Raw genomic sequence first — 20352 nt, forward strand, 5'->3', positions numbered from 1 at the left:
AAGATGGGCTCTCCTTATGTTTATGATTCAACCTCAAGCTAACTATCTTACATACTTTGATTTGACTCTTAAATAGGAACTAGTGTATTAGTTTTTGTGTACTACCAAAACTATTTTGGTTTTTCAAAAGGGGTGGGTGATGTTACTCGAAATATAAAGATCTTTTCTCACGTTCTTTTATTAATACGATGGTTTGCCTTTTTCATTTATATACTGTATGCATGTATATATACAGTATATACTCGAAAACATATACATACATAAACATACACGCATATATATTATATATATATATATATATATATATATATATATATATATATATATATATATATATATATATATATATATATATAAATAAATTAACCTGTGTGCTTATGTATATGTTTTCTTTGAGTCATCCTACATTTTAGACAATCGTTTATTCAAAAGTTCATCAGATAGGCCCATGTTATCCTGTCCTACGAATGATCAACCTACCTGGACATTCATGACTGTTGTGTCCTCGATCAGGAGAATAAACCTTTTATTTGGTTTTCTTATAAAGTGTACATACGGAGTTTTTGGTGGTCCCTCTTTATCGGCATATCTGAAATAACACGAGAAACCAATATAAGCGTTATTAAAGGTCATTAATTATTTACAAATTTAATTTTTTTCTTGTTTTGATGTACAAGAACCAATTTAGAGAGAGAGAGAGAGAGAGAGAGAGAGAGAGAGAGAGAGAGAGAGAGAGAGAGAGAGAGAGAGAGAGAGAGAGAGAGAGAGAGAGAGAGAGAGAGCAAAACCAGATTTACGACATAAAAGCATTACATTTATTAATTTGAGCATACTTAGCACTTTGAAATTTAGGATCTTTGAAAATATATAGGTGACGTGAAGACTCGGTATGCTGACAAGGAAGTTGAAGGGATGCAATATGATGAAAATTATGGGAGAATTGGATGAGGATGAAGCTTTGAAAGGGGGAGAAACTAACTTTTGAGAACTATAATTCAATTTACAAAATGCGCATTTAGATGCATTTTGAAAAAATATCTAATGTCTTAATAGATAAGAAATGGAATTCAAGCTTGAATGCAAAATCTAGTTAAAGGCTGAGAGTTGGAGTTGAAAGAAATATGGAGGGGCGAATCGTTGGCAAAAATAGGAGAAAATTCTGACTGGCAGTGACTGATAAAGAGAGCAGATGATTCGTTTAAAAGAAGTTGGCCTAGAGGGATACTACAAATGTTAAAATATGTGGAGAGAGATGAGTAGTAAAACAATGCAGTTATGTTTAGAATGTCGTACAAGTATAGATTCAGTTTTCCACGTAATAGCTCCTCATAAATGGGATTAAAAAACGGATTGGTCATTTAAGAGAAGTGTTTTGGAATTAGAGTATTTTAGGAATGGAAATTAAACGTTTCAAATACATTAACATTGGAATGGGGTTGAACCAGGGCATATGGCCAGGTACGCTCGGTAGAAAATATTTTATATATGGTATGGAATATTTTGTCTTTGTTTAAAGTATGCTTAATTTTCATATATGACATGGGAGGCGAACTGTTTCATTATTCTATTTTTTCCTCCCCACAAGTAAAGGGGAGATAGTTGTACTTTACTTACGTTCAAGTAGATGTAGTTGCTTATCCTTATTTGCGTGTGTTACAAAGACAATCTAATTAACAAGATCTTGAATTATACTCTCATGATTTATCAGTCCTAATTTTGAGTATATCTAAATACTTTTACTATCTGTATCTGTTGCTTTCTCAATCCATAATTTTAATTTCTTTTTACTATAAAATTTCGGGTATTCCGGTTTCTTCAAATTCATCCTTCTTAGCCGCCAGTATTACTAGGTCTGCATTTTGTAAGGGGACGTTTATTTCTATATGATTTTACGTCTTCCTTTCATCATCACTTCAATCTGTTCGTTTGCTGCGTACTTCCTTGTTTGGAATGAAACACTCAAAATTGCAAGGCTTCTTGTTTTGTCTCAATATCTCCACCAATACCTCTTCCCTTTATATTCTTTGCTTCTCCTACATCTGTAGAGCTCAAGGGAAGATTCCCCCTTTCTTTCTGAGTTGGCAATGTAACACTTGACCTGGCCCTTCTTCCAACATTTTTTCTTAGGATATTGGCAATCGATAGAGTTTTCAGGTCAGTAATTGTTATTTGCTATATTAATAAAGCTTTGGAACTATATTACAACTACGGTTTCTCCTTCAATCTTTCAAGGGGCTTTTGTATCGAATCATTTGTTGTTTAGTCCGACTGTCGAAAACGGTTCACTTCCCTTCTTGCTTGCATTCTTTGGGCTTGGGCTAGGTAAAGGGATTAGATCGCTCTCTCCTTTAGCCTTTCCATAAATAAACATCTAATCATCAGCAAGTATTCATCCAGTCGAATACATTGGTTGATCCCAACTATATAGCATGTTCAGTTAATATAGCTAATATAAAATCAAAACGGAGTTACTAGCATAACTATTACCACTTTCTCCGAGTTTTTTTTTTCTTTTTTTTTTATAGAGATGTTTAACGCAACCGTTATAAACTTTTTTCATTCCCTGCGGGTATATAAAAACTTATTTATTCCAAAGGTGGGTACCATTCGTTTATTGTATCCCAAATGATATGAGATATTAGGCACTGACACTTCTCATTAACAAGATTTTCCACATATAATCGGAGAATTGTATTTCCCAAATACTCTGCGAAGAACTTTATAGATCTTTGGGTTTTTTTATTATATCGAAATGGCAGGAACCGCTCTTGTGTATATTTGGAATAAATTGGTAGTGTTGGCAAGCTAACAGCTGATCACTGTGTTACTGCAAGTTATTGCTAATGGAAATCTCTAGCATATTACCAGCTTGCATACTTATTCATTCTCGTAGCATATAAACAAGAGAAATCGTACCAGAAAGTATACGGTATCATAAGCATATTGCCAACAGGCGAAAGATCCTGCATTTTTGCCGTGGAGTAAGTTGTGTTTTGCATAATGACATAAGTAAGGGAGGAAGTCATTATGTATCACGAAAATTAATGGTTGTTATAAAATAGACTTTGAAGTTAGGATAGTGTATAGACTATAATATATATATATATATATATATATATATATATATATATATATATATATATATATATATATATATATATATATATATATATACAATATATATATATATATATATATATATATATATATGTATATATATACAATATATATGTATATATGTATATATATACTGTATATATATAGTATATACACATATACATCTATATGTATATATACAGTATATATATATATATATATATATATATATACAGTATATATATATATATATATATATATATATATATATATATATATATATATATATATATATATGCATAGATATATATTTATATACGTATGTATGTATGTATGTATGTATGTATGTATTTATATAAAAACTAAGTGTTATAAGAAAAAAAAAAAACGTTTGTATTTCTGGAGTGCTCGCTGCTTTAATCATTAGCAAATGTAGGATAGCTTAACAGTAAAAGCTTTACTGTTAGTTAATTGTTGAGTATTTGCAATGAAAGTGGTTATTAAACAAACTTTTGTTGGAAATTTACGTATAGTATGATTTTTTTGTAATGTAGGGAAAGGAAAAGCTTCATATTTGAATATCTGCAGACCTTAAACTTATATGTTATGTAATAATTTAGTGATTATTTTTATAATGAACCCCGAAGATACCGTTTAATTTGCTACCTGGATTATATTCCGATTTGCTACGAGTCTCCAGTTGAAATTATTTGAATTTTCTAGAAAGTTGGAAAAAAACAATTTGCTAAGTAAGTTAATCAAGAGTTCAATTTTATTTAAAAAAATCTGCACACTTTATGTATAATATAGAGATACTTGTCTTTCCAGTAACTTATTTTTCTTTCGTTAGCTATCATTACATACCAGCATAAATTAAACTGGCAAGTTTTGCAAAGTTTCTGTCCACGGAAATATTGATGCTGGATGTTGAACCAGTTCAAAATCAATCATATCCTAATAATAACTCCCTTTAATGTCAAGTATTTCAGTGATTACTGGAGCGACAGGAGAAGATTACTTTTGCAATATCAAATCTTTATATGAAATTAAAGAAATCCAGGGATATATTGCTTATGCATTTCTTCCAGATATTACGATGAATGACGATCTACTGGGAAAGCTTTCTATTATTAATCCATCATATAAGGACGTCGAAGTTCAGCTAACTATATGCAGTTTATCAACTCTAACGACAGATAACAATTAAAGGAAATACAGAGAATAGAGAATCCCAGGGTTTGGAACTGAATGATATGAAAGGGGATCAGAATTATTGAAAAATAATCCAGGTCGTGATTCCAAGATATCTATGGTGCTGTGAATATGAGCAGTTACGGTGAGATTGAAATTGGAAGTAGAATGAAATAAAGCTACGTTTATTGTTCAAAATACTTCTGTGTTTTACATAGAAACTTTACCATTTCTTAGAGGTTGAAGTGAATCCTGATTGGAAGTATAAAAATGATTGATTCTCAAATATTTGTCCCGAGGCTTACAACAGAGCTAACATATAAAACGGAAGTGAGCCATGATTCGAGTATGTTTTTTTAAGGAAATATTATACTGTATATATTTCATTTCCCTAAACATACTGATTGCATACTTTTATGCATAGAAATTTAAACTGAAATATACTCAGTGAGTTCCGTATATATTGGAGTGGTTGGAAATAATTTTTAAATCACTGAACCTCGAACCAATATCTAACTGCTTGAGGCATATATTCTACAAATATATATAAGAAACTTTATTTGCACCATAGTTAAAACAAGAAGTGGAATTGACATTAACACGAAGATATAGCAATCCTTTATATAAGAAGACCAGATTTGGCTAACACTGATTATTACCTCAAAAGATAACTAGCAATGTAAATTGTAAGACGATATTTTTTCTGTGAGTGTATGTCGCTTTCGTCACCCGTCCATTAATGCGATTTAGGTGACCAGCAAAAAGTGACAAGGAGATGAATTTCGAATTAAGTCTGCGTGATGAAACCAAGTCATTTGGGAACGACTCGGATAACAGGTGACTAACGATCTAGTTAGCGTTTCAGATCCTCCTCCTCTCCACCTTGCCACATCCTCCTCTTTTTTCTTCTTCTTTTTCGTCATCATATATGACAGATGCCGCAGTTTTGGCTCAGATAAGACACCCCTCACATTCGCCCCTTTCCCTAGAGTCCTTGTTCTATTATCTAATTTATCTTGCCCCCCAACCCTTGTATTTTTATGTTAAGAGTTTTGCCACTCTTTGATAGCCCAATCATAAGCACCACCGAGACTTGTCTGGAATTAATTAAAATGCAACTTCCTAAAGAAAAGAATATTGGAAGTTTTTAGGAGCGCTTTGTGATTTTGACAGTGTCTTGTTTCTTTCTTGGGTAACTGCATTTTTTTTCTGTTTAAACTTTGCCCATCTGAAATTTTGATTATCTCTGGTTATGCAAAATCTCGTTTGTTGATTTTTGACTAGATAATTCTGTTTCATTTATCTAAGTGACTCAACCTAATCTCTCAAAGTTCTGTTTTAGTATTAAATCTCTCTCTCTCTCTCTCTCTCTCTCTCTCTCTCTCTCTCTCTCTCTCTCTCTCTCTCTCTCTCTCTCTCTCTCTCTCTCTCTCTCTCTCTCTCTCTCATATTTTTGGAGTAAATATGAATATTTTTCATAATTGACCCTATATATGTTGATTAATAAAACAGGTACTAGTCATTGAATTATTGGATTAATACTTACGATATAATGTAGATACTGTAACTTCTGCGAGAAGTCAAAATCACATAGATAGTTCATGATATATAATTCCAGTAAGCACCACGTTATTCTGTATACGGTGGATTGTCAAACTGTTTCTTTTACGAGCACCTAATTACGCAAATTCTTAATAAATCCAAATTTTTAGACGGCAACCAGGGTATGAGGGGCACCTTGTTCCTTGTGTCATTGTTGGTTTGTGTTGCTTTTTTCCATAGCCTAGATCAGGGGTCGCCAAATTGGTTGATGAGATTATCCAGAGGGTGATAAATGTCATTAGGTTTTAAGGGAATCGAAAAACAATGGGGTCTAGTTGAACTTTTTAATCGAAAACTGATATTAACTGTGAAGGTTTTAAGGGACAGGATAATGTTATAGAGGCAGGGGAATGCCCTAGACTAGAGACTGACTACATATACATATGCTCAGCGTCCAAGCTCCCCCTCTCCATCAAGCTAGGACCAGGGCAGGCCAAGCAATGGCTGCAGATGACTCAGCCGGAAGACCCAGAGGCTCTCCCAAACCTCCCACCCATAGCTCACAAGGTTGGAGAGTTGCAGTCACCACTAGAAGCTATCGAGCTAGAGTGGGTCTTGAACTCACTTCTAATAGATCGTCTGGTAGGGACGTTTATAATAGGCTACTCAAAATTATATAAGAGAATATAAAGTTCTTATTCACATCTTTTTTTTCACATAATTATTCTTTGCCGTCTATTTTATATTGTGTTTGCTGAGGCATAATTATTATTATACTAGTGTATGCGACCTGTCAGACGACGGCTAAATATCTAGATAGATATGCACTCTCACGCACAAGCAACCCCCTCTATCAGGGTATGACTCAAGGTGGTATGACTATTCCTCTCCCCCCTTACTCGAGAGAGGGAAGGGGAGAGCTCAGCGTGACCGATATATATATATATATATATATATATATATATATATATATATATATATATATATATATATATATATGTATTATATATATATGCGTGTGTGTGTATGTGTATATATATTTGTATATATGTATGTATGTATGTATAAAGCCAGACACTTGCTTTTTATTATATTGGGGAGATACAATGATTTATCATTAGATGGAGTCACAAGACGGCTAACCGTTTTTTAGGCATTATTAAATTGGCATATTGACTTGCGTCTTCTTTATTCATATGTTGAATCATTTCGGGTACTCTGTGAACATATAATTATCATCAGTTATACTGCCTCGTAACATTCAGGCACATTTCATGTTAGTCTTAGAGTAAATTTATTTTTTTAAGTCTGGGTTATGGAACGCTCAGCTGTGTAGGCTTATCTCAATCCCTGCCACATAAGTTTCTATCCTGCATCACTAAGTTTGAGCAAATTAGTCCAGATATATTCAGCTAAGTCATTGCTTATGCAATACCCATAGCTATTGGAGTGTAGGTCTCGGTGAACATTTACTTATTTCTCATATTTTCCAATAACCGCAGTGGTGGTCGTTTCAGCTAAGAATAAATTCAGACATTATTCATAAGAGTATTGGAAATTTGGAGTCGTACTTTCATTTGCCAATGAAACCATTCCCATGTGCTTTTTATGGGAAAGGGTTTTCAGTAATGAAGCAATGAAACCTTCGATGTTGATATCATTAAGAAAAGTTCATTCTGAAAAGAATAAAAACGGCAATTTTTATTTTAATTATCTTCCAGTGGTGATACTAGAAGAGACTTGGAGGTATCACGCAGTAACAAAGAAAGGGAAATTATGTGTCATTGTTGAGGAGATCGATCATGATACCAACTGTTGAAGACCTAACTGAATCTGATATGAAGGAAGATTGTTGAAGCTTTTAAATATATACCATCAAGTGCAAACACTGCAATTGAGCATTGATCAGATTAGGATTATAATGCAGGCAACATTTGTGCCTCTGTTTCCTTCAAACTTGATGAGTTGATATCTGCAACTCAAATACTCTCATCGGCTGTGTTTGGTATCACCGTTCAAGCATAAAGGGGCTTTATCTGTTTTGCTTGTTTAGAACCTTAGTGTGGTGACTTACGAATAAAATTCACCATACACCAATGCCCATGTTACTGCTCACCAAACACATTTATCCTTTTAATGATGTCACCCAGTTCAATCAAACGGCATAATATCTATTCTTAGTGTCTAGGCTATTTATGACGTTTTCTCATTCGCACAAATAGGTTTAGCAAAGCAACTGAAAAGAAACAGAACTGGAATAACAACGTAAAAGGTTAATTAACTTTATCGGGAGACGTGAGAAGGAATCACTATCCTTAAATACGGAATAATTATTTATCTATTTTTGAACATGCGTGGGGGTCGATGAGGAGTCAAGGATCCCGTGAAGGGTTCGATGGTCTGAAGTGTTCGGGAACCCTTGGTCTAGATGATTGAATAGCCTTTAATAACTTCCCATAACAAATTTCACCTTGGTGTCGCAATTACTCGACCTAGAGGTATTTTTCTACATCTGGTTTATATCAAGACAACGTGATATAGAATATCTATTCAGTTATAAATGAAATTAAATACTGTTAATGTTATGATGATGAAGGTATAATACTACTTTATAATAATTTTGGAGAATTTTTGTTGTGCGTGTCTTAAGTCTATTGATTATATATGAACTTAGCATTAAATTTGCTTAATGAGGAATATGAATGTACTTTTTGGGGGTTTATTCTTCAATTATATCAAAGCTACACTTATTTAATTTATCTATGGGGAAAGAAAGTTACAAAGAACTTTATGCTAAATGGGAAGGTATCAAAGAAATTTTTTATATTTTGTATCGTGGAATGGAATATGACACTTGAAATGTTCTCCTAATTAAACGTGTGGTTGATTTTTGTGTTTTGAAATTATATTTCATGGAAAATTTGTTATATAAAAATGGATTTTGTGCGTAGTTGAGGTGGGTTGGGTAAATGAGAAGCCATTTGCGTAATGCGTTACTCTTGTATTAATTGAGTAAAAGTTTTAGCGTATTCGTTGTATTAATGTAGAAATTTTTAATTAATTTTCTGATGATGGAAATTGATCTCGATTTCAATTTTCATTTATATTCGTTAATAAGGTCTTTGTTTTTAATAATAACCAAAGGAAGAGGAGTAATCACGTTTTTCATTATATGAGGAGGAGAAGGCTTTTCATAATTATTATTATTATTATTATTATTATTTGCTAAGCTACAACCCTAGTTGGAAAAGCTATAAGCCCCAGGGCTCCAACAGGGAAAATATCCCCGTGAAGAAAGGAAATAAGAAAAAACTACAAGAGAAGTTAAAGAACAATAGAAACATTAAAATAAATAATTCATATATAAACTATAAAAACTTGAAATAAAAAGAGAGAAAAAACTTCAAAATAACGAGAGGAAGAGATCTCTAACCTTAGACAGTGGAAGACCATGGTACAGAGGCTATGGCACTACCCAAGACTAGAAAACAATGATTTAATTTTGAAGTGTCCCCCCTAGAAGTGCTGCTTACCATAGCTAGAGAGTCTCTTCAACCCTTACCTAGAGGAAAGTAGCCACTGAACAATTACAGAACAGTAGTTAACCTCTTGAGAAGAAGAAGAATTGTTTGGTAATTTCAGTGTTGTCTAGTGTATGCAGAAGGAGGAGAATGTGTAAAGGAGAGGCCAGACTATTGTGTGTATGTTTCGGAAAAGATGAAGTGAGCCGTAACCAGAGAGAGGGATCTAAGGTAATACTGTCTGGCCAGGCAAAGGACCCAATAACTCTTTAGCGGTAGTATCTTACCGGGTGGCTGGTGCCTTGGCCAACCTACTACCTTGAAAGTTAGGATTTATGTATTTAAGATTACCAACCCTTTTTGTCGAGTTGTTATAATAGTGTGTAAAATTTTTTTTAGTGCATTATGGAAAAGAAGTAAAAGCTCTGTATGTTAATATTTCTGTATTAGGGATTAGGGTTTTACTAAGCATAGTATATTTGATTAAAAGAATAGAATAAATAGGGCCTTTTGAGCCACACTGCAGATGCCAGGTTTTTAAAGGTATTGGTCTGCAGTAATAATAAGATTTTGACCTTTCCGGTGTTGGAGGATAACTGCAAATAAATTCATATTTATGAGAAAAACTGAAAATGAAATCAGCACTAACGCTTCGATTGTTATGATAATCGCCTTTCTTAATTTGTAAACGGAAATAATTTTGTAAAGATTTGAATTGTGTGGCTGTGTTCAGGCAATTTCTTCTTGTTCGTCTGTACTAGTTTGTGTAAAAATTCTCCTGTTTTATTTTTATATAAAACTTTGAAACTTAGGAATTTTTACACAAATTAGAATTTGGTTTTAGGAGGTCGTATGTGAGTGAATCATGTGGAAAATACATTTTATGCTTTTATTTCTGATAATATTACTTCAGTTTCATGTAAGTTGATTGAATTCTTCACGGTAGCCTCATTTTAATGTTCCTGCAAACTTCCTAAAATATCCTGCTTTCAGCATAATTTCATTACAATATTGCACCACCTCTCCAAGACCACTTTTTGTCACCAATGTAATTCAGTTGCTTCAGAACATTTCTTTACCAGTTCCCATACATTTCTCTATATTTATGAATGTTTATTCTTTTGACTTCTTTCTTGCAGTTAATTACTATTTCTGATATACATAACTTTCAAATGTTAATTTTCCGATCCTCATTTTCCACTTATTCTAATTCAGGTTATCCCTTAAGTTATCTGTGAATTCTTCACCTTCTGATGCTGTTTTTATAATTCTCTCTCTCTCTCTCTCTCTCTCTCTCTCTCTCTCTCTCTCTCTCTCTCTCTCTCTCTCTCTCTCTCTCTCTCTCTCTCTCTCTCTCACAATCTCAACGCACATCTTGCTGAGCCCATAACCTCAAGAGGCGTACCCTAAGTGCCAAGGAACATGAGAGAGAGACTTGCAAGGTTTATACTGCATATTCAAACGACGACATTGTTAGATGATGATGGCGGTAAAATTTCAAAGGTTGAAATCTTAATATTCTACGAGGAAAACGCTTTGAATCAGATTATTATTATTATTATTATTATTATTATTATTATTATTATTATTATTATTATTATTTTTATTATTATTATTGTTAATATTACTGTTATTTAAACAACGGTTATTTTATTTTTGCTATTGTTTTTATATAAAATGACATGAAATTTGTTTCTTTTAGATGGCCATTGTAGCAGTAAAGTATAGTCAGTTCCAGGTAGTTTTTCCCAATGGATTCAAATTGCATAATGACTTTTTAAGGCACAAATCAAATAGCAATAAGGAGATGCCGTAAACACAATGGTCTATTCCGGAAACTTTTAATTGCATTTTTTCTGTTTGCCAAGAAATGTTCCGTGTTGGTTTAGAGACGATGGAGGTGTTTAGGTTTGGTTCTGCTGTTATTTCTCGTGTTTCATTGAGAGCTTTCGTGTAATTACCTCCTGTTCGAGGTTATGTTTTGGCAGTTATTTTTGTTTTTTTGTACTCTGTAGGCTAGCAAGGTTTAAACAAATTCAGGTGAAGTGGGAATCATGACTGTCAATAAGTGATTAAAATTTTGGGAGAGATAGGAATATAACTTTGTGAGACAGGGCATCTTTCACGGTTATATTCTCTCTCTCTCTCTCTCTCTCTCTCTCTCTCTCTCTCTCTCTCTCTCTCTCTCTCTCTCTCTCTCTCTCTCTCTCAACAATAACGATCAAAAGCTCCACGAATAATTGCAATTTGTGTGAGCCGACACCGATTGTTTTATGCATAAAAAAAATAGTTTCTTATATTTCAATTGTTAGAAATTTCAAATTTTACTATTAAATATCGTACGTAGAAAGACCAGCATCGAACACTATGAAATACCTTCCATTTCCAACGAGTAGCACATACATTTGAATCACTCTCGCCTTCCACACTTGCTCTACTAATTTGATAATTATGTCTAAGTTACTAACAGTTCTATTTCAAAATTAAGTGAAAAAATAGTTTGCTTTTGTAAAGTTTTCCTATCGAGAAACTAATTCATTTACAGTAGATGTCATTTTACGTTAGAGTTTAGCTCTTTAAATTAGAAAGAGGTTGGTGCCTATTCCAGATTTAGATACTTTGCATATGGATCCATGCTTCAATTTATCATTTCCGTCTTATTTTCAAATTTTCATATTTGCGTTGTAATGCTAACAGACCATCAATATAAATGCGACCGGATTATTGTAACAAGTAAGTACAGCTGTGAAAGGCGTCAACGGGCAAAAATTGTGTATACAGCATGTACACAATTTTATATTGCTCTTTATTTTTTCTTTGTTAGTTAAATATCAAAAGGAATTATTTCATTTTTTTCATCTCTCTCTCTCTCTCTCTCTCTCTCTCTCTCTCTCTCTCTCTCTCTCATATATATATATATATATTATATATACAGTATATGAGAGAGAGAGAGAGAGAGAGAGAGAGAGAGAGAGAGAGAGAGAGAGAGAGAGAGATGAAAAAATTAAATAATTCCTTTTGATATTTAACTTATATGAAGAAAAAATAATGAGCAATATAAAATTTTACTCTCTTCTATCTCTTTGTTATTTTCCATGTGTAAATGGTGTAGAATAATATATAGTGTTAACTTGCTTAGGGAAACGCAGTTCAATTATATACATCTGATATGTAGGCCTACAATAATTTACGATTTTTTATTGCTTAGAAAATATCAGTAAATACAACTTAAGTTAACTTCATGAACAATTCAAACTAGTTTAGATACAAGATTATTTTAGATCCATTTGCTCGGTCCAATCTTTTTCGTTTCGTTTAAATTTAATTTCAGTTTCAACTAAATCATGCAAATGTCAATTTAGTAAATTGGAAGCTATTTTACTTCTTGATTTAGTTTCTTTTGTGAAATTGGTTTCATCAATATTTTTTGTAGCCATTCGTTGTAGGTTTTTTTTTTTTTTTTTTTTTTTTTTTTAAAAGATGGTACCTTTGGTTCTTTCTGACGGTACTCATACTCGAGTTTGCCCTCTTACTTTTTTTATGGAGATATTATACTTGTACAGGCAATAAAGTAAATATGATAAACACTTAGATATTTCTCAAGAAACTATTTTTATTTCTATCATTTCACTGGTGTTATGCAACACTTGACTGGTTTAATTTATTTATGGAATATATATGGTACTCACAAAAGTAGCATACTTGTTCTACTTATGTGTATCCAAATGTCCATTAGGACTTTCAATGTATTTGGTAACCAAGTCCAAATTTATGCATACGTGGTTAGACCTATTGAATATAATTAAAACATTAAATTTCAATATTTTGTTTGTTGCAAAATATTTCACAGAATATTTTATATGCCAACTATTCATATGTGATCGAAATTGGCCCTGTAAGAAATACATTTATTAGCCCATATGTTAACGGGCACAAGTTATAAGTGAGTTCATGAAATTCCGTTCGGTTCCCGTGTCGTGTACCAATTGAGAACTACAGACCCATTGAGACTTTCCTGATGTTGAAGCTTTTCTGCATATTTGAAGAAAAACAATAGATATATTTAATTTTACATTAAAACGAATTTTACGTCTATTTTGACGTTTATTCAAGGTTATTACGTTCGTTTTTTATGTCTAATAGTTAAGCATCATATTTATTCAAGACGTATACGTAAAGAAATAATATAAGATTGACTATTTTTTAAGTGAAATTGTTCAATTTCGACCATCGACCAGCTATTTAAAGGAGAACAAATGCTAGAGCTGCCATCTTTTGAGCGAAAATGCGACTACAGTAGATTCAACAGAAAACGAGAACCATCGGAAATGAATATTTTCAGTCCAGTCAAAGTTAACAGGACTTAGCTGGGTTATATTCACGCTTTATTTTTTGGGAGATTGCGTCTAACAAGAATGTCGTGGGATTATCTATGTAAAATGCCTGCGTTTTTGCTTGAAAGAGAAGTTTAAAATTTCGATATTGGAAGTAGGCCTAATGAGATGAAGGTCATTTTGCCCGTTTTTACATCATGATATCTACTTTTCTGAGTGCAAATTAACCGATTTATTAAAAAATGGCAAATATTTGTAGATTTATTTACGCAATATTATAGTGCTTTCTCGTGTGGTAATGTTTTTTATGGTTATAGTGATATTTGTTTGATAATATGCTATTGGGTGTCCATCCAGAAAATTTACAATTAGGTCAAGTAAATTATATGTTCAATTTCGTTTGTGCAATTAGAAACATTCACTTCGCACTTGATATTAATTGTTCTGAAACTACAGTATTAACAGGAATATATCTACAGTTAAAGCATTTGTGGGGTTAACTTTAAGTGTTTATTTTATACGAGTATGATATTTATTTAACTCTCTCTCTCTCTCTCTCTCTCTTTCTCTCTCTCTCTCTCTCTCTCTCTCTCTCTCTCTCTCTCTCTCTCTCTCTCGTTTAACATTTGATAGGAGTAGCAACTTTCAACCATATTATCCTGAAATTTCCAAAATCATCGCTTGGGCATATACTATCATTCATTTCTCATATGTAATCAATTGATATATAGTTTTATGAGATGGCTGAAGCTATGAAAGTTTTTTTTTCTAAAAGTATCATCCTTCATCAGAAAATTTTATTTTTTCTTTTTATTTTAAATTATCATCCTAATTTCTTATGGAAATTTTAGTCCATTCAGACATGTCTCCTCTCTTGCTTAAATGCTCTCTGTTGTAGGGGAGATTGCTTGGCAAGATGATATATGGGCTGTTTTGATTATGTTAAATATGATATATACTTCCGGCAAAATAACAATAATGATAAAAATCTTAATGATGATTATATTTTTTGTTGTGTCATTTATGAAGTCAATAGCGAGGGAGAAAATTACTTTTGGTACAGTTATTTAAGTCGTTGTTTTTGCCATTTGCTCTGTGCCATTACCTCTGGGAGTATAACTAATATATCATTATTGGTTTTGTCATTTAAAAATTCTATATAAGAAAACACTTAATTTAATTATGCCTCATTAGTCTTTTCTTCCCTGTCAGTTGTCTTCACTTTTTGCAGTTCTTAAAAGAATTACCATTGCCTCAGAATCTGATAAATTAGATCCATATTGAGAAAACATGGACCATGGTTCTTGTTCACTGGATTTCAGATTAGCAAAATATTTTTGGACCAGAGACACCAAAATGAAGCCATATTCTGGGCAATATCTTAAAGCATTTACTTTTAATTAAGTTTGGTAGGAATTGATATTTTTTGGAAAAATAATTTCATTTTGAATATGATAGCTCACTTGTTTGAAGATTTTATAAGTTAAATCCCAAATGATTGGGAAAATTGAGAAGTTTATTTCCATAACTTTCATATTTTCTGAACGTTGCATATGACTGATGTATTTCCAGAGTAGGTAAAAGTTAGCATATCAATACATAAAAAGGATTTTTTTCTACCTCCAGATAAAATGTACATTTTTAGAGCATGTGGTTTCCATCTCTTCCTGTTTTTGCAGTTAACATATTTTTTTTTTTTTATGAAAACACACTCACACACAATGTTAGTAAAAAAAATCTGTAGCCTTGTAAGTATTGCTGATGTTAATGTTTTCATTTTCCTTTTTGGGCATTCAAGAAATTGGATAAGCGGAGTTTTCGAAGTCAATAGAAAAAAATCCTTTTTCGTAATGTGTATTTTCATTAACGGAAAATTTATCCGAGATTAAGACGTTGTTTTTGAGTTGTCTGAGCATGATCGAGCTGATGTGTTTTGTGAACGTTTAAATTTATCGCATTTATACTATGATGACAGGTACATATTAGTCCTCAAGAAAACAAACTTTCTCCAATAACATGGAGAGTAGTTTCATAGTTAGTTATGTCTACAACTAGATCATGTATTTTATTTAGGTCTTTGAAATTCATTGGGAAAACAGCAACCTGAGAATTATTTGGAAACATTGCCGGTTTGTCAAGTACGTGTGCGAAATGGCAATTGGATGAATATATCTATATCTTCGGCTTGTGTTAACAACAATTTATTATAGATCGTACAGAAACGATAATACTGAATATAATGTCTATATGATTAACGTTTCTTTGAAGTTTTTTTTTTTTTCTACCTGATTTATATTTGTGTTCAGAGAGGTACAAGCTATCATGCATTTCATCATTTTTTTTTTTTTAAATATATTACGGACGTGCATTTAAAGCGTAATATGATGGCCAGTGAAGTTCTTATATATTGCTGTATAGCAATTTGTAAATGGGATTCATTATGTGGTGCTTACACATTTATATACTGACGTTTATTAACATTGTTTACTGTTCAAGTTACAATTAATCGTTTATCCAGAGTTTAATAATTCCATGTTGTGCACATCTAAGTATTAGTAAAAGAATATGGCAAATTCCTTGCAAACTGTTTCTGTTCAATGTTTTTGTAATGCAAATAGAATTTATTTTCACACTAAACGAAATACAGTTGAGTTTATGCTGATTTGCAAACTTTTGTGCTTTCCAGACGTCGACATAATCTGAAATATGTAGACGCAATGTGATTTCACGTCTGTCTATTATATGAGGGATTATGACCGAAGCTGAAGAATCGTAGCACGTAAACTAATGATTTGTGTGTTGTTACGTCTGGCTATAACCAAAAAGGAGAGAGAGAGAGAGAGAGAGAGAGAGAGAGAGAGAGAGAGAGAGAGAGAGAGAGAGAGAGAGAGAGAGACGATGCAACAGATGAAAAGTCTAAAGATAGTGGGAATTTTATTTGTAGCTATTGGTCCTGTTTATCTCATTTGTAAATCAATATTCGTTCTATGGAAATGAACTTCCCAAAACAATCCAGACATTTGCATTCACAAATCACTCCTTTTAAGCTCTTGCATGCTACAACACACGGCTGTCGGACTAAAACAGTTTTGTGGACACTTTAAGGCTGCACGACTTGGCAAACACTAAACACAAGTACTAAGATTAGTCGGAAATAGGAAAACTCCCTAGATTCACATTTGCCAGAATAATTCCAGAACAAGTAACTCGAATAGTTTAACGGTTTCAGCGACAAATCTAATTTAGGTCGTAGTCTGAGCCCAGCAAGCGAAAAATTTTCATTCCCGCTGCCACCAGAAATGAATGTATTTTTCATTGCCTACATTAAATGCCCCAGAACATAAGGTGCGGTGGTGGTGGGGATGGGATAAGAAGAGGATGGGAAATGGAGATACATTTGTGTTGTTCATCTTCAGGAAACTAATGTTAGGTCTCATTTTTCTTCTCGATTCTCCTTTTTCATTATTGTTATGTTTATTCATTATGTGGATCATGTAGACTGAAATTATCATTGTTGTATTCATATAGATGAATCATCACATTTACATAGATGCAATCCCTATATCAACACCCACATGCATGTGTGTGTACAGTATATAATATATATATATATATATATATATATATATATATATATATATATATATATATATATATATATATATATAAATATATATATATATATATATGTGTGTGTATAAATAAATATATATATTTATATATATTATATATATTTATATAATTATATATATGCATATATATCTTATATATATATATATATATATATATATATATATATATATATATATATATATATATATATATATATATATATTATGTATGTATATTGAAAACACCATTAATTCTCATAGTTTCATATGAGAGATTTCATTTATTTGTCGATCTTTATGAATTATTAAAGGCTAACTGCCTCTCTCTTTAGTCAAGTTAACGATGTAGAAGTACGTGCAATTATAGAGGTGTATTATTATTATTATTACTATCCAAGCTACAACCCTAGTTGGAAAAGCAAGATGCTATAAGCCCAGGGGCTCCAACAGGGAAAAATAGCCCAGTGAGGAAAGGAAATAAGGAAATAAATAAATGAAGAGAACAAATTAACAATAAATATAATGTATACACCTGGATTACACCGACGGCTCAAGATGTGGTCATAAAAGATGACCCAGAGATTAAGCCATGACCTCATCCGATATCCTGTCATAGAGACTTCCAGCTAGATCCTCCTGAATTACCTTTCATTGATGCATTCAAGGTCGTGGGATATCATCAACGCTTCTTTCCAGGTGTTCATTGATCCTCTTAATCTCTTAATATAGGAATTATTACAAGGCTAATCACTATTGTTTATCGAATCTCTGGTTTATTATACCTTGACGAGGAACTAGATTACTTTAAGGTCAGCTTTAGAAAATGATAGTATCCGGAACATTGATGGGATAATGCACACACCAAGGCCATAAAAAATCACTTTAAGTATAAAAGTCGGGAAAAAAGTAGGCCTGAATTAAAACATAATTTTAATTCCAGAAAACATCACAATAAAGCCACTAAATAATAGATTGGATAACTTTGAGATGGTAGGGAGATATCGTGCCCTGATTACAAAACTATGTTTTTTGGAGCAATCTAGGAAATCATGTAAGGGGGAAAAGTATAAGTGAAACACTAAATATTTAAACTAATTGTCAGTCCTAGCTAAGTACTGCTGAAATAATAACCATAACTATTGAGCAGAGTGAAAGTAACACATGTAATAGGTTAACAGACTTCCACCAATGGTGGGAAACCTTATTTTGATACACTTGAGTTTTGATTAAACAAAAATTTGTCAATGGTATCTTAGATATTTTGTAATATGGATTTTCTTGTTGAATTATGTTTGAACCGTCAATTTTGAAACAGAAAGGTTTTTACGGGATTAGGGCCTTCAGTTATTTTACTTTAATCGTATCTTAATTATTTGTATATCCAAAGAAGTACGGAAAGACGACCTAAAATGCTCTTGTCAAACCTTAGAGCACTAATAGTCGACATTTCACATTTTATGTGTTAAAACGTTTTATTACCTTTTGTTAGATGATGGACTTTGCTGTTCGTTAGGTTATGCGATAAAATGAACATTTGTCAAATGGTTTGCAGGTAAAATTAAGGGAAAATAAAACTTATGTGATTTAAAAGGCGAAGCAATTATTGTCATTGTAGTAACATTTTGCAAATTCATTCCATTCATAATACTTTCTTTATCCCTGTGTTTAACTTTATACACACACACACACACACACACACACACATATATATATATATATATATATGTATGTATGTATGTATGTATATACAGTATATGTAGGTATATATACATATAATATACACACACACACACACACACATATATATATATATATATATATATATATATATATATATATATATATATATATGTAGGTATGTATGTATGTATTTGTATATATAATATATATATAATATATATATATATATATATATATATATATATATATATATATGTGTGTGTGTATATATACATATATGTATATATATACATATATGTTTATATATATATATATATATATATATATATATATATATATATATATATATATATATATATATATATTTATATATATATGTAAAGGGGATCAGATTATAAGGTGTGTTCATCATTGTGTTAGTCTATAATAGGGTAATGAAAATAGTAAATGCGTTGAGTGGAAGAATTTATAAATGGTCCCATAAATTAACTTATCGTTATAACTTTCTTACTGTAACTTGAAGCCACTGATACCAAAATAGTTCAAGCAAGTTTATAATAGTTCACTGGGTCGTTCTGATTAAATTAGTTATTTTAATTTCTAGTTTGAATTGTCAAATTACCTCTGCATTTTCTTTTAAATAATCAAGCATTTATAAGTATTGCTCTAGATTGTAACAAATTGTTATGGCCTTTTGCAAGATTTTCATTTTATCTTGATTAATATTCAGCAAGTTTTGTTTTTATGCGCAAAAACGTAACTTATTAAGGTTAGTAGTCGTGTTTGAATCAATGCACAATCTTAATTTCAATATGAATTTTTGAAGAATGTCCTGCCGAAAATACTGAGAATCATGCTCAAGAGTTTTTTTTTTTCCCAATCCACAAATTTTCTAGCTTGGGTGAAGGAATGCCGCTAACCTCTACTTTAATTTTTTTTCTTTTTAATAAAAGACTTGCACACACAATATGACTAAGACCACGATTAAGAGTTATTTGATTTTTTTTTCATGTTTTTTTTTTACCCTTTCACACTTTTAAGAAAGAAAACATTTTTGATAACTATAGCCTTAAGATTGTTATCCCGAAAGTGGATTAGAATGAAACTTTATTATTTATTCTACGTTGAGCTATTTACAGCATTAAGCAGACCTTAGTAGTAGCAAGTTATGCAAGGATTCCTATAATTCTGTACTTAGAAAAGAAAATAATGTTCTGGTTATGTCGCTCCGAATTTACTTAAATAGCAACTCTTGTTTTTTTAGGATATTCGTGTGATGTCCTTCCATATTTACTTTAATAGCAACCATTAATCTTTATTGCTATTCGGGATATCTTTCCGTATTTACTTTAATAGCAACCATTAATCTTTATTGCT

The 20352-nt window shown here is 31.8% G+C and overlaps 1 protein-coding gene and 1 long non-coding RNA gene across 2 annotated transcripts in view; one reads left to right on the forward strand and one right to left on the reverse strand.

The window, feature by feature from the left end:
• LOC137631608 (uncharacterized) overlaps window positions 1-20352 on the forward strand; it is a 257253-nt gene that overhangs the window by 80624 nt on the left and 156277 nt on the right. The window lies entirely within an intron of this gene.
• The window catches only part of LOC137631607 (calcium-activated chloride channel regulator 2-like), a 125555-nt gene that overhangs the window by 12631 nt on the left and 92572 nt on the right, over window positions 1-20352 (reverse strand). The window contains exon 4 of the mRNA XM_068363472.1: window positions 481-589. Coding sequence (XP_068219573.1) covers window positions 481-589 — 109 coding nt within the window. The remainder of the gene's footprint in view (window positions 1-480; window positions 590-20352) is intronic.

The sequence above is a fragment of the Palaemon carinicauda genome, chromosome 40, assembly GCF_036898095.1.
Source record: "Palaemon carinicauda isolate YSFRI2023 chromosome 40, ASM3689809v2, whole genome shotgun sequence".
Taxonomy (NCBI): Eukaryota; Metazoa; Arthropoda; class Malacostraca; order Decapoda; family Palaemonidae; genus Palaemon; species Palaemon carinicauda.